Consider the following 13,798-nt stretch of genomic DNA (forward strand, 5'->3'; position numbering starts at 1 on the left):
TTGGAATGGCCCTTTGTAGTCTCATGGAACACCTGGAAGGTTCCAGAAAGCCCTTTACATTTTTGTTTTTTCGTTCCAGGAAGACATGGAGTATTTCTTCTTTTTAAGAGTCTTAATTTCTAAGTGTTTTTTATTTTTGTTGCAATTATGCATATACTATACATCTATTAAAATGTTTAAAATATGTTCTTTTTGAGTGTGTTTTGTTGAAATGTTTGTTCATAAAAGAAATGCAGGACTTTATTTATTTTAGTTCTGAAAAATAATGTATATTTGCCATTAAACGTCTATACAAACTGAACAGATATTGATAATTTAGATATGAATTATGAACAGCAAGTACAATTTTGAATAAAGTATATTAAATAAAGTATATTTTACATTGAAAGTAATAGTTTGTGTCCACTGCCCAGGTGTTTGTTTCAAAATGAACAGATATTGATTACGTCGATATTATGAACACTACACAAATCTAGTACATCTAGTATAGAAATAGAAAGCACAATGCAAATAATAGCTAAGGACACAGTGGCTCAGTGGTATGAGCACTAACACCAGACCAGAAGGTACTGTGTTCAAAGCCCGGTGGTTGACCTGCCTCAAGAACACAGGAGTGATTGAGAAAGAGCTTTCTTATGCAGCTAAGAAGAAAACAAAAGATAAAATTACCAAGAGAACTGTCAAACATGTGCAGGACTCAGTGGCTCAGTGGTATGAGCACTAACACCAGACCAGAAGGTACTGTGTTCAAAGCCCGGTGGTTGACCTGCCTCAAGAACACAGGAGTGATTGAGAAAGAGCTTTCTTATGCAGCTAAGAAGAAAACAAAAGATAAAATTACCAAGAGAACTGTCAAACATGTGCAGGACTCAGTGGCTCAGTGGTATGAGCACTAACACTAGACCAGAAGGACCAGTGTTCAAGCCTGGTGGCTACCCTGCACATGTACGCTGGAGGAGGAGGAGACTGATGAGGTGTAGTATTGAGAGGGAGATGCATGGGGAGGTAGGAGAAAGGAAGGGATCAGGTGAAGAGGCTGGGTAGGCAGGGGTAGTAGAAGTGAGGAAAGAGGGAGATCCAGAGACAGGGAAAGAGGGAGATGGGCAGGGCCGGAGAGAGGGATAGGCAGGGCCAGAGAGAGGAAAAGGAGAATTAGGCCCAGAAAGAGGGAGATGGGCAGGACCAGAGAGAGGGATAGGCAGGGCCAGAGAGAGGAAAAGGAGAATCAGGCCCAGGGAAAGAGGGAGATGGGCAGGACCAGAGAGAGGAAATGGGCAGGGCCAGAGAGAGGAAAGGGAGAATCAGGCCCAGAGACAGGGAAAGAGAGAGAGGGAGATGGGCAGGACCAGAGAGAGGGAGATGGGCAGGGCCAGAGAGAGGAAAAGAATCAGGCCCAGGGAAAGAGGGAGATGGGCAGGACCAAAGAGAGGAAATGGGCAGGGCCAGAGAGAGGGAGATGGGCAGGCCCAGAGAGAGGGAGATGGGCAGGCCCAGAGAGAGGAAAAGAAGCAGGAGAGGGAGATGGGCAGGACCAGAGAGAGGAAAGGGAGAATCAGGCCCAGGGAAAGAAGCAGAGCCAGAGAGAGGGATAGGCAGGGAAGGAGGGAGAAGGGAAGGTGGCAGGGAATGAGGGAGAAGGGCAGGGCCAGAGAGAGGGAAAGGATGTGCCTCTTTGCCTGGGCCTAATTCTCCTTTTCCTCTCTCTGGCCCTGCCCTTCTCCTTCTTTCCAGGCCTGCCACTTTCCCTGCCTATCCCCCTCTCTGGCCCTTCTCTCCCTCTGGCCCTGATGCTTCTTTCCTTCTCTCCTCTCCTCTACCTGCTACTCTCCCTCCTTTCCATTTCCCTGGTCCTGGTTCTTCTTTCCTTCTCTCCTGTCCCTCCTTTCCATTTCCCTGGCCCTGCTTTCCCTCTCTCTGGCCCTGATTCTTCTTTTCCTCTCTCCTCCACCTGCTACTCTCCCTCCTTTCCATCTCCTGGCACTGGTTCTTCCCCTCTCTCTGGCCCCGATTCTTCTTTCCCTCTCTCCTCCACCTGCTACGCTCCCTCCTTTCCATCTCCCTGGCACTGGTTCTTCTTTCCCTCTCTCTGGCCCCGATTCTTCTTTCCCTCTCTCCTCCACCTGCTACTCTCCCTCCTTTCCATCTCCCTGGTTCTTCTTTCCATCTCCCTGGCCCTGGTTCTTGTTTCCCTCTCCCTCTCTCTGGCCCTGCCTCCTCTCCGTCTTGATACTCCACCTTCTTGTCATCAGGATCCTCCTCTTGTTTCTGCTCCATCCTCCAGCGTACATGTGCAGGGAAGCCACCAGGCTTTGAACACAGGACCTTGTGGTCTAGTGTTGGTGCTCATACCACTGAGCCACTGAGTCCCGCACATGTTTGACAGTTCTCCTGGTAGTTTTATCTTTTGTTTTCTTCATAGCTGTATAAGAAAGTTCTTTACTACAACCTCCACTTTTCATGCGAAGGTCAACTACCAGGCTATGAACACAGGACCTGCTGGTCTGGTGTTAGTGCTCATACCACTGAGCCACTGAGTCCTTCACATGTTGGACAGTTCTCCTGGTAATTTTATCTTTTGTTTTCTTCATAGCTGTATAAGAAAGTTCTTTATTACAACCTCCAGTTTTCATGCGAAGGTCAACTACCAGGCTTTGAACACAGGACCTGCTGGTCTGGTGTTAGTGCTCATACTACTGAGCCACTGAGTCCTGCACATGTTGGACAGTTCTCCTGGTAGTTTTATCTTTTGTTTTCTTCATAGCTGTATAAGAAAGTTCTTTATTACAACCTCCAGTTTTCATGCGAAGGTCAACTACCAGGCTTTGAACACAGGACCTGCTGGTCTGGTGTTAGTGCTCATACTACTGAGCCACTGAGTCCTGCACATGTTGGACAGTTCTCCTGGTAGTTTTATCTTTTGTTTTCTTCATAGCTGTATAAGAAAGTTCTTTACTACAACCTCCAATTTTCATGCGAAGGTCAACTACCAGGCTATGAACACAGGACCTGCTGTTCTGGTGTTAGTGCTCATACCACTGAGCCACTGAGTCCTGCACATGTTGGACAGTTCTCCTGGTAATTTTATCTTTTGTTTTCTTCATAGCTGTATAAGAAAGTTCTTTATTACAACCTCCAGTTTTCATGCGAAGGTCAACTACCAGGCTTTGAACACAGGACCTGCTGGTCTGGTGTTAGTGCTCATACCACTGAGCCACTGAGTCCTGCACATTTGTTACTCTCTGTTGATTATGTATCCTGCTCAAAACATATAAGTGGTTGCATGAAAATATTATATTTTAAAATAGGACCTTTTTAACCCTTTGATGCACAGCATACTATGTATTTGGATCTATTTCAAGGTCAAGGAAATCTTAGCTTACAATTCAAATATAATTTCTATTTCTCTTTCATAAAATATTTTCTGTGGTTAAAACATGCATTCATTAAACAAAAGTTGTGAAATGTGTGGCAGGTGAGGGGAAAATGTCAAAATATCAAAGGTTCCTATATTGATAATTTCGTATAAAATGTATGTAAAAATAAACAAAAACTGTATAGGTAAGGAAAGGAAAGTAAGAATTGAAATATAAGCAATTTCACCTAGGAACTACCACTTTGGAAGTTTCCATCTCACATTTTTGTAAAAACTGAGTCATTCACATATCTTATTGTCACGATCCCTGTCTGTTTCCCTGATTATTGTGGACTTTTACTTTGTAAGCCTTAGTTCCTGTTTCCTGTCTAGTGTTGTAGTTCTTTTGTTCATTGGTTTTGTGTCACGTTGTTTCAGGTGTGTCTAGTCAGTCCTCTCCTAACCCTGTGTATTTTTAGCCCACATGTCTCCATTGTCTGGTGTTTGTCGTTGTTAGAGGTTGTTCTCTTCTTTTCAGCTGGTTTTCTTGTTTTTTGCACTTTTGTTAATTTGTTTGTGTCTATTAAAATCTTTATTGCATGTAGATCCGCGAGATAACGTTAGACAAGAATGCGGGTCATTTTAGACCCATGTTGTTCATTAGAAGGGTAGTGTTACAACAGTAAAAAAGGAAAAATGTGACTTGACGATTTGTGATGATCAAAAACAAGCTAATTGAGTAATACATGGAATACTAAATTATAAAATTCATTTCTTGCAAAGAAACCCATGTTGTGGCACACTTTAAATAATAAAAGAGGTGCAACTGAAGTTGAATCATTTACAAAGCATCTGATTGCGTCTTTTATAGCTTAAGTTATGAACATAAAGAGTTTTGAATTAAAAAGCAGTGTGAACATGTAATGTAATAACTTTATTTTTTAATGATTTATTTGTTTATGAAGATCAAATTAACTCTGGCGTACTAAATAAAAGATACCATGTGAATTTTTTATTTTATTTTTATTAACAACAAAGAAAGTTATTTACAAACATTCGTGTATACAATGAAATACAACATAAATATAAAAAAAATTGCACAGTAGGGGGCTATTGTTAATTTACATGAAGATATTAAAGCATTTACAAATTTTCAATGTTTTAATTGCTTTTTGCTTCTTAGAAAATCTGAGTGAATCAATATGAAGCTCAGTTTCTTTCTTGAATGAGAAAGGGTTCTTGGTAAAACAGGGTTTTTTACAGGAAAATTTACATTTATGAACATACAATTTTGCCATTATACCATGTGAATTTATACTGGGAGACTAGACACGCGTGACGTCAGACCCTTCTTGTCAATCAAAGCAGCATAAGCGCCACTACAGTAGCAGCTTACCGCTGAGAACAGAGCAAAACGTGCTAGCATCTAACACTCTAGCCATAGGCATCGTGAAGCCTCTTTATCTTTATTCGGATTGTTGGCATCTCTAATTTTCCATTAATACCTGCCCTTATGAAATGGAGAGGAGGACGCTTCGGACATCATGTTATTTCGTGCGCTTTGTAACGCTCTTCATCTGCGCAGGAGCGTCAGGCAACCTGCCACAGTGTAAAGAGGTAAACGACGTGTCACCTTTCTTGATATAATTATTGTAAACATAACGCGATGACCAAGCGATTTTATTTTTAAATTATTAATACTCTTTACTGCGTTTAAAATTCATCCGTAGTGTAAGGTAGAATACTATTATGCCATTGTGAGCTTTGAAAACGCACTGAATCTGTATTATTATTATTTGTATAATTGTAACAGATAGGCCTATTGCGTTTTTATATAAATAATATGAAATAAATAAGTAAATGGTACATCTTGTTATTGAAATATTATAATGGTTACATGAGACCCATAATATGATGACGCGGCCCCTGGGCGACCAATCAGCTGACAGCTCGGTTATTGTCATACGCCGCAGTTGTCTTAAATCTAGTGAAATTGATAGATTCAGTCGCTGACAGTTGTTTTTTTCCGGCAGCTAATGCTATAATGTGCATTAAATACCTCTTATTAATATGCATATTAATAATATTTAAATACAAAAGTTGCCTAATAAACATTTCTGACCAGATGAAGCTCTGAAGATTGCGTCCTGTTGTTTTTGATATGAGATGCTTTGGTTTTTAAGTCAGTACTTTAACTTGTTTGCTTTGGAAGACACAAAAGGCCACAGATTAAAAACACATGTGGGGGAGGCTAGTGCAGCAGTGACAGGTGCAGGTGCAGGTGCACCATTAGTGTTAATGGTTGCCCTCCTGGTGTGTGTGCTGTAACCATGCATTTCCTGGCTACAATCACCTCCGGGATGTACTCAACCCTATGGAAAAACTAACAAAGACATGACCCATTCATCATATAAATAAAATACCACACTGCAATTTAAATGCTCACAATGGTAGCATTTTTAATGTTCAAAATCTGTACCTGCTTGATAGTATGTTCATTAAAATGGTATGGTTCTTACACCAAATTCTCACTTGTTTATCTCAGCACCGGTTTGTGTATCTTGGCTGTTGTGTACACACAGTGTACAGGGTGATTAGCATAACAAATCTATCACTGACGACACACACACAGTATTTGGTGCCTTCATTATTTCAGGCTGTTATCAGTGTATATCAGGCTCTAATTCATTACTGTCCGTACACAAGCAATGAGGGATTGTCATGACAACAGTCACAGGGCCTCTGGCTGTTTCCCTGGTGACTGTCCGGGGACAGAAGGCAGATACATGCCCCCTCCATTTTTTCTTTGTGCGCACTCACGTTATCTATATCTGTTCAATGTGCCAGTGGGAGACAATGGGGTAAGCCATCAGGTACACTATTTACTCGACCACTAATGTGTTAGCAATACCTTCAGATAGGTTTTTAGACAACACAACCAAGCCACACATAGGCCATGTAGCACAGACCTTCCAAAAAGATATCGGCAAAATGTATATGTGTGTTTATGTATGTAGTTCATAGCGATCTTTAAATCTGTTTATGTGTTTCAGACAGACTATTACTTTGAGTACACAGAATGTGACAGCACAGGGTCCAGATGGAGAGCAGCCATTCCTCACAGACAGGGCAGCTGCACGGGCCTACCAGAGCCAGTCAGAGGCACAGACTGCAGTAAGATTCACATACTACATACATATGCATGCATGCCATGTATTCGAATTAAATGTGATTTAATGTACGAGGTTTCAGAGGGACAGCAGTGATATTTTATCTAATGTATTAACATTCATATAATGCAATGATATGTAAGTTCTTTCTAGGTTCATTTTATTTTTATTATAAACATGCCTATATTAGTATATTTCCATATAACATGATACAATTATATAGTATAATTTATAAGTTAATATTAAGTATACATTTTTTTTTAAATATTTAATAATATATTTGTATCTGTTTAAATGAAACGCAACAACTTATGAAACAGATACTTCATTCTTATAGAATAAAGAAGACCTTTACTGCATTTACATTCAATTATTAATTATTTTTTAGCCTTTTCTTGTGAAGCTGGGGAGTTTCTAGAGATGTCATCACAGCAGTGTACGTCATGTGCGGCCGGCTCATATTCATTGGGCAGCGGTGTGCGTTTCGACCAATGGGATTCCATCCCTGCCGGATTCAGCAGCCTGGCCACATACATGGATTCAGGAAGTTCGATGGAGGATTCTATGACCTGTAACAAGTCAGTTTCTGCACCTAATACTTTTCACCTAATATTATTTGTGTTTCCCACAATAATGATTGACTGGAAGTCACAATGTTTGATTGCAGTTCTTCATGGATACCTCAGGGAACTCACTTGGAGTCCAATCGTGATGACTGCACAGTGTCTCTAGTCTACGCAGTGCATCTCATGAAACAAGGCTCCGTCTCCTTCGACTATCAATACCTGGACAGCAACATCTTCTTTGAGTTCTTTGTATGTCTTATACACGTTTCGTAAATTTTATTGTAAATGAATTTACAGAAGACCACATATAAACAAGATGTCTCACTGTTTGCTGCAGATCCAGAATGATCAATGCCAAGAGATGGACCAGGCAGGAAGTGAGAAACGGATCAAACCCACCACAAACGGAGAGTGGGGAACCCACATGGTTAGTCATCTTTTGGTTTTGTTGAACAGTTTTTACAAGTACATGAACACTTTGAACTGAGGTCTGACGCTTACCTACACATGTACACCGCAGGTAAATCTAAACTCAGGAACAAACATTCTGTATTGGAGAACCACTGGGATGCTTTTGGGTGGGAAACCTGTGAAGCCGGTCCTTTTGAAGAACATTCAGATCGAAGGTGTGAGATGCTGTGAAACTAAGTTTTACTTTTATCTTGCACAGCCTTTTTAATAACAAATCACATCAATCTGTGTTGTCTGTGGAAGTTAGAAGCATAGCCAATTATTTGTATGTGTGTTTTTTGGGTTGTGTCCTTTGAAAGCAGGTGTGGCGTATACGTCCGAGTGTTTTCCATGCAGACCGGGCACCTACAGTAAATCTCCAGGCTCTTCCTCCTGTGATCTTTGTCCCAGGAATATGTACTCTGGAAAAGGAGCCAGCTCCTGTACACCATGCTCTGAGACACAGTATTCCCGTATGAAAAAACACACATATTCTCTGGTTGTTAAACACACTTCTATCAGTCCACACGTATTTGTACAGTACTATATTTCTCTATGTGTGTGTCATGTAGAGGAGGGCTGGTCGGAGTGCAAAGAAAAACCACCTTGTTCAGAGAAAGACTATTTTCAAATCCATACGGCGTGCGACAGCGATGGCAAGGTGGGTTATAATACCAATTGCGATGAATGTGTTTTGTATTAAATGTTATGCAAACGCTATTTATATATTTCACACTTTTTATTTTAGACCCAGATTTTATACAGATGGGTTGAGCCACAGGTGTGCGTTGAAAATGTGACCGGTGCAGTGACGCTGCCCCCTAGTGGAGAGAAGCAGGACTGCCCACCCTGCAATCCAGGCTTCTACATGCACAACACTTCCACCTGTCTGCCTTGCCCGCAAGGGACCTATTCCGATGGCACCACAGGTATATAAACATCTGTACATAGATGGACACCTGCATATTTCGTTTTTACTGGTCTGGTACTGGTCCACTGAAATTTAATTTACGCAGATTGTCAAAGATGCCCAGGAGGAACCGAACCTTCTCTGGGATACGAGTACAAGTGGTGGAACATCCTGCCGAGGAATATGAAAACCTCTTGTTTTAATGTGGGAAACTCAAAGTGTGATGAAATGAATGGTAAGAATAACGGAATGTAAAGAACACACTTTGCCGATATTTAACACGGAAATCATTTTATTTTGAACTTAGTTTTTTTACTCCTTTTTTATTTTATTTGAGTAATGAAGTGAGTGATCAAATACGCGTTTGTTTTTGAAGGTTGGGAAGTGGCTGGCGACCACATCCGCAGTGGAGTGGGAGGCTCGGATAATGATTATCTCATCCTTAACCTACGAGTGCCTGGATTCAAGTGAGCCATATGTGTAACTACACTTTTAAAGGTACAGTGTGACAACTAGGGATGTGTAAACATTTACAACGGCTTTCTCTTTCAATTTTTGTTTTCAGACTTCCTACGTCTGTGGATGACGCATCAGCAACTGAGTTTGGACGTATTACTTTTATCTTCGAGACCATCTGCAGTGCAGACTGTGAACTTTATTTTATGATAGTAAGGCACAATACACAAAAGGCTCACAGTACTTAGCAAAACATTTATACACATGTGACAGTGACTGTGGTCTTATACAATTACCCTTAAAAGTTTTTGCACACTTTTATGAAATGTATAAAAGTACAGTAGATTACCAATTGGCCTTTGTTTTAAAGACAGCACAAAGAAACTTTTAAAGCACATGATATAATTCGTTTGTATCATAAGTATGGATTCAGTGTACAAGTACCTTTGGGTGATGTCTGAGATGTCTTGAATGTTTTTTGTAGGATGTGAACAGGAAGAGCACTAATGTAGTGGAATCGTGGGTAGGAAGTAAAGTCAGACAGGCATATACCCACATCATGACCAAAAATGCATCTGTGTCCTACACATGGGCTTTCCAACGCACCAACAAAGCCATGGATGTAAGTAATCCACACATACGTCCTGTTTTGAGGTGTGAAAAATGCAATAATCAAATTGTCTCTTTATCTGTCAGGCACGTCAGTATGTGAACGACATAGCGAAGATCTACTCCATCACGGTGACTAACGCTATGGATGGCTCTGCGTCCGGTTGCCACGCCTGCGCTATGATGCGTCAACAGGAGGGCTCGTCCTGTGTCCCCTGTCCTGCCGGACATTTCATCAACAAAGACACAAACCAGTGTCAGGAGTGCCCGTCCAACACCTTCCTTTCTGGGCATCACATTTATGGTCGGGAAGCCTGTCAGCCATGTGGACCTGGTAGCAAGAGCAACAAGGTACCACAATCAAGATTCTTGGTTTTACAAATATAGTAAAAAATATATTTGTAACGTGTATGTTTTTGTTTAGGAACACTCTTTGTGTTTTAACGACTGCTCCTTCTCAAATGTTGTTGGGAACCGAACTTTGACCTATGACCTTAGTGCCTTAAGTTCGGTGGGGTCAATCATGAATGGGCCTAGCTTCACCTCCAAAGGAACCAAATATTACCACGAATTTAACATCAGTTTGTGTGGGACAGAGGTACTCACCTGACACTCTTGTGTGCATGCAAACTGCTTGTGTCATCCATGAGTCACACCTGAAAGGAAAAACATTTGTTAAATGATAAACAAATAATACAATTTAATTAGACTTATCTAGAAGTTATTCAATTAGCAGCTTTTATTTAATTCAGATATCCGACTTTTGTCATAGGGGAGGAAAGTGGCAGTGTGCACCGACAATGTTACAGATCTATCCAATAAAGACCTGCAAAACGAATCAGCTGACCTCAACAATTTTGTGGAGACTTTTGTGTGTCAATCAACCATCATCCCTGCAGATGGGCGGGGCTTCAGAACAGCCCTGTCCTCTCAGTCCATAAGCCTGGCTGACACTTTCCTCGGTGAGCTTGTGCAGTCTATAGCCGCATAATTTGGCGTACTTGTATGAAAAACTTTTTCCTTTAAACTCATTCCCTTATTAAACAACAAGAAATCAGTTTCTTTCTATAATAAGTACATTTGTTTTTGTACAGTCACTGTATGAGTCTCTGGTTTGCAGTGTGTTTTACTTCAATGTTTCCCTCTCTTAGGAGCTTCTGTTGGTGACATGCTGGATGGAGTGTACGCTAGCCCAGAACTTTTTTCACAGGCCGCACGGAAAGTTCCATATATCAATTTCTTCTTTCGGTAAATGATGAAAGATTATGTAAATAAATAGAATTGTGTTTTTTTACAAAAGTGTGTGTTACAATTAAGTTTTTTTTATTGTTGGTATGAATCAAGCAAAGGCTTAAATACTTCAATGTCTTTCAATTGTTGTTGTAAAACAACAAATGAAAACACTCACAGTGAGCACTTCTTGAAGGTCCGGGTTCAAATCCCCCAATTACTTATGTCTTAACTCGCATTGAACTAAACACCACCCTCCAAAAAAGTAACTGGATTTTCGCCAGTCTGGTGGCTCAGCGGTTGAACTCTCGACTTTCGTCCATGAAGGTCCGGGTTCAAGTCCCCCAATTCATTCTTTACTCGCATTGAACTAAAAACCACCCCTAGGATTGAAAATTAGATGAGCGAGGACCACAAGACCGAAGGCAGGCGAACAAAATATAGGCCTAATTTTGCTTCTTTTCCCATTCCTCCACCCACCTCCTCTCGTTTCCACTCACCTCTTTTCCCGGTTCTGATTCTCCATTCCTTACCAGCCACCTTCACATCCATTCCACCCCTCGCCAGGGGGCATATTTCAACCCGGGACTCTCACGTCAGGATGTGTGCTCACGCCATGAGCACTAACCACTGGGCCACCAGTAGCTCAAACTTTCACCTGTTCGATTCTGAATGTGCACGTCTTAAAAAATGTAATGTAAACAAAGTGGCTTAAAACATCAAAAAACATATATAATCACCACCTTTTCATGTACATCTCTTTTTCCGTCCATCAGTTCTCCCCAGCCGACAGCATCTTGCCTGAACGGTCGTAGTACAGTCGTAACTCTCCGCTGCAACACTGAGAAGAGCGACCGTGGAGAACTTACTGTGCCGAGGTATATGCTTATTTACACTTCTGTTCGGAGTCCTCGCCCACAATTGTATTTTTGATGACAGATGTGTGTTTCCAGCAAGTGCCCAGCAGGTACATGTAATGGCTGTGAGTTTCACTTCCTCTGGGAGAGCTCCAGCGCTTGTCCACTCTGCACCGAGGCTGACTACCACTCAATAGAAGGTGCATGCAAGGGAGGAATGCAGGTACGACCGTGTCTTACTCCAGTGGTTCCCAAACCTGTTCTTGGGGAGACACTGTTCTGCACATTTCATGTCTCCCTTATTTAATACACCTGACTCAAATCATGAGCTCATTAAGGAAGAGATCCATGAAGTTAAGGTAGAAATACAAAATGTGTAGAGCAGCGAGTCCTCAGGAACAGGTTTGAGAACCACTGTCTTACTCCACTTTCTCTATTTGCATCATTCATTCATCATGTAATAGGATACCCACTATGTGTGGAGCGAACCAAAACTCTGCATTAAAGGGGTAACACTCCCGAACAAGACATCCAACCATTGTGATGTGGTCAGTCTATGGGTAAAGGCGGGAATTGGCGGCGGAGCCTTCACTGCAGTCCTCCTTGTCTGTCTCACTTGCTATTTCTGGAAAAAGAACAAGAGGTAACAACATGTTCCTATAAACAAGTTCCTTCACATGGTAGCTATTTCCAGACTATTTCCTGTATTTTAAGCACTGGTCCTATGTAACTGAATGGGGAAATGACTTCATCTCTGATGGTCAAGATTGCATATCTTCAATCGGTGGCTTCATAAATTGCACTTTAAAGTTGCAATCCGTAAATTTATTTTAATTATAAATGAACAAAAATTTGTTATTAAGAACATACTACAAAAACTACTTGCCTTGTAATTTTGCCACTTGATGTCATTTCATATAGTACATTAAGTAACCTGCAACAGAGATGGTGACAGAGACTAAAGTTATGAATTGAAGCTTTAAAGTTAAAATGCAAATGCAAAAAATAAAAGAAAATATAAAAAAATATCTGTTTTCAAACAGGCTTGAATACAAATACTCAAGACTAGTGATGTCTGCCAATAAGGACTGCGAGCTGCCAGCGGCCGACAGCTGTGCGCTGGCGGAGGGAGAAGGGGAGGAGAACGAAGACGATGTAGTTTACTCGAACACTCCTTCATTACTGGGAAAACTGAAAGCTATCGCAAGCAAGGTCAGTTAATGCACCATTCTGTAATGTAACCTCAAGGGCCATTAATGCAACAATTTGTAAATTTTTAAAGAAATATTGCAGGTTAAGTTGACCTTAAAAAATAAGAGTTGCAAAAATAAACATAAATAATAATCACTACTCGTTGTTTGGTGTAACAAATATTGTTGAAAGAGCTTAAGTTGTATGAGACCAAACATATTCCTTAAATCAAACAAAACAAAAATGTAATGTTTGTTTACCTTTTTTGTATGGCAGCAGGCAGACGGTGACAGCAGCGAATCGGTACAGCTGAAGTCTTCTCAAGCAGAGAGATGGATTTGGGGATAACAGACTAAAAAAAGCAGATCCGTCATGATGTACAAAAAGGAGAAAGAGAGACGTGCAGGAAGCATTTAGGTTCTTACCAACATTTCCAATATCTTTTTCAGTTTCTCAATATTTACAAATTCAACTCTTTCCCAATACATTAAGTATACTCACCCACAGACACATAAGCATTAACCGCAACAGGGATATCACAAACACACAGTGTTTGAGAATTGCCGTGTATGGCTTTAAAATGGCCTAAGAAAACTTCAAACTGAGCCTAAAAATATTTGTGAGAATAATTGTAGACAGAAATGCTCCATATTTAAGTTCTGCCTGAAAATATATATATTTCTAGTGATTAGCCAACAGAGAGAAACTATACCGCCACGGAGCGTGACTATCGCCTTAGTTTCCTCTTGAGAATGTCAAACATCACACAGGAGATCTTAAAGAGACAAGAAATGCTATGACCGCCTGTTCCTTCATGTCTTACCGAGAGAACCTACAGCTCTTCTCTAGGATAACAAGAGCCAGTACTGTTTTCTATTTGTATTTTGTATTGTGTATTTTGAGCTGTATAAAGTTATGTTAAAATATTTCTGTTTTGTTCTTCTCCCTATATTGGTTATGCTTTAATAAACTTGAAGTGCTTTAAACTAAGCAAATGTCTTAATGGA

The 13,798-nt window shown here is 40.7% G+C and overlaps 1 protein-coding gene across 3 annotated transcripts; it reads left to right on the forward strand.

Annotated features, from left to right (window-relative positions):
- The first annotated feature begins 4,709 nt into the window (after nucleotides 1-4,709).
- Nucleotides 4,710-13,779, forward strand: elapor2b (endosome-lysosome associated apoptosis and autophagy regulator family member 2b). 3 transcript variants are annotated; one of them, XM_079455292.1, is made up of 22 exons: nucleotides 4,710-4,969; nucleotides 6,406-6,526; nucleotides 6,911-7,100; nucleotides 7,190-7,337; nucleotides 7,426-7,515; nucleotides 7,609-7,714; nucleotides 7,862-8,011; nucleotides 8,111-8,199; nucleotides 8,287-8,467; nucleotides 8,555-8,683; nucleotides 8,825-8,915; nucleotides 9,014-9,116; nucleotides 9,389-9,526; nucleotides 9,601-9,864; nucleotides 9,938-10,111; nucleotides 10,286-10,475; nucleotides 10,665-10,761; nucleotides 11,520-11,621; nucleotides 11,697-11,823; nucleotides 12,065-12,243; nucleotides 12,644-12,812; nucleotides 13,068-13,779. In XM_079455292.1, the coding sequence occupies exons 1-22, from the start codon at nucleotides 4,871-4,873 to the stop codon at nucleotides 13,137-13,139; spliced, it is 3,009 nt and encodes a 1,002-aa protein (XP_079311418.1). In that variant the 5' UTR covers nucleotides 4,710-4,870; the 3' UTR covers nucleotides 13,140-13,779. The 3 variants fall into 3 exon arrangements, with proteins under 3 accessions (XP_079311418.1, XP_079311417.1, XP_079311416.1); XM_079455291.1 differs by lacking the exon at nucleotides 4,710-4,969 and adding an exon at nucleotides 5,938-6,213; XM_079455290.1 differs by lacking the exon at nucleotides 4,710-4,969 and adding an exon at nucleotides 5,938-6,213 and having other exon boundaries at nucleotides 7,862-8,199.
- The last annotated feature ends 19 nt before the right edge of the window (nucleotides 13,780-13,798 follow it).

Source organism: Barbatula barbatula (genome assembly GCF_947034865.1).
Source record: "Barbatula barbatula genome assembly, chromosome: 4".
Taxonomy (NCBI): domain Eukaryota; kingdom Metazoa; phylum Chordata; class Actinopteri; order Cypriniformes; family Nemacheilidae; genus Barbatula; species Barbatula barbatula.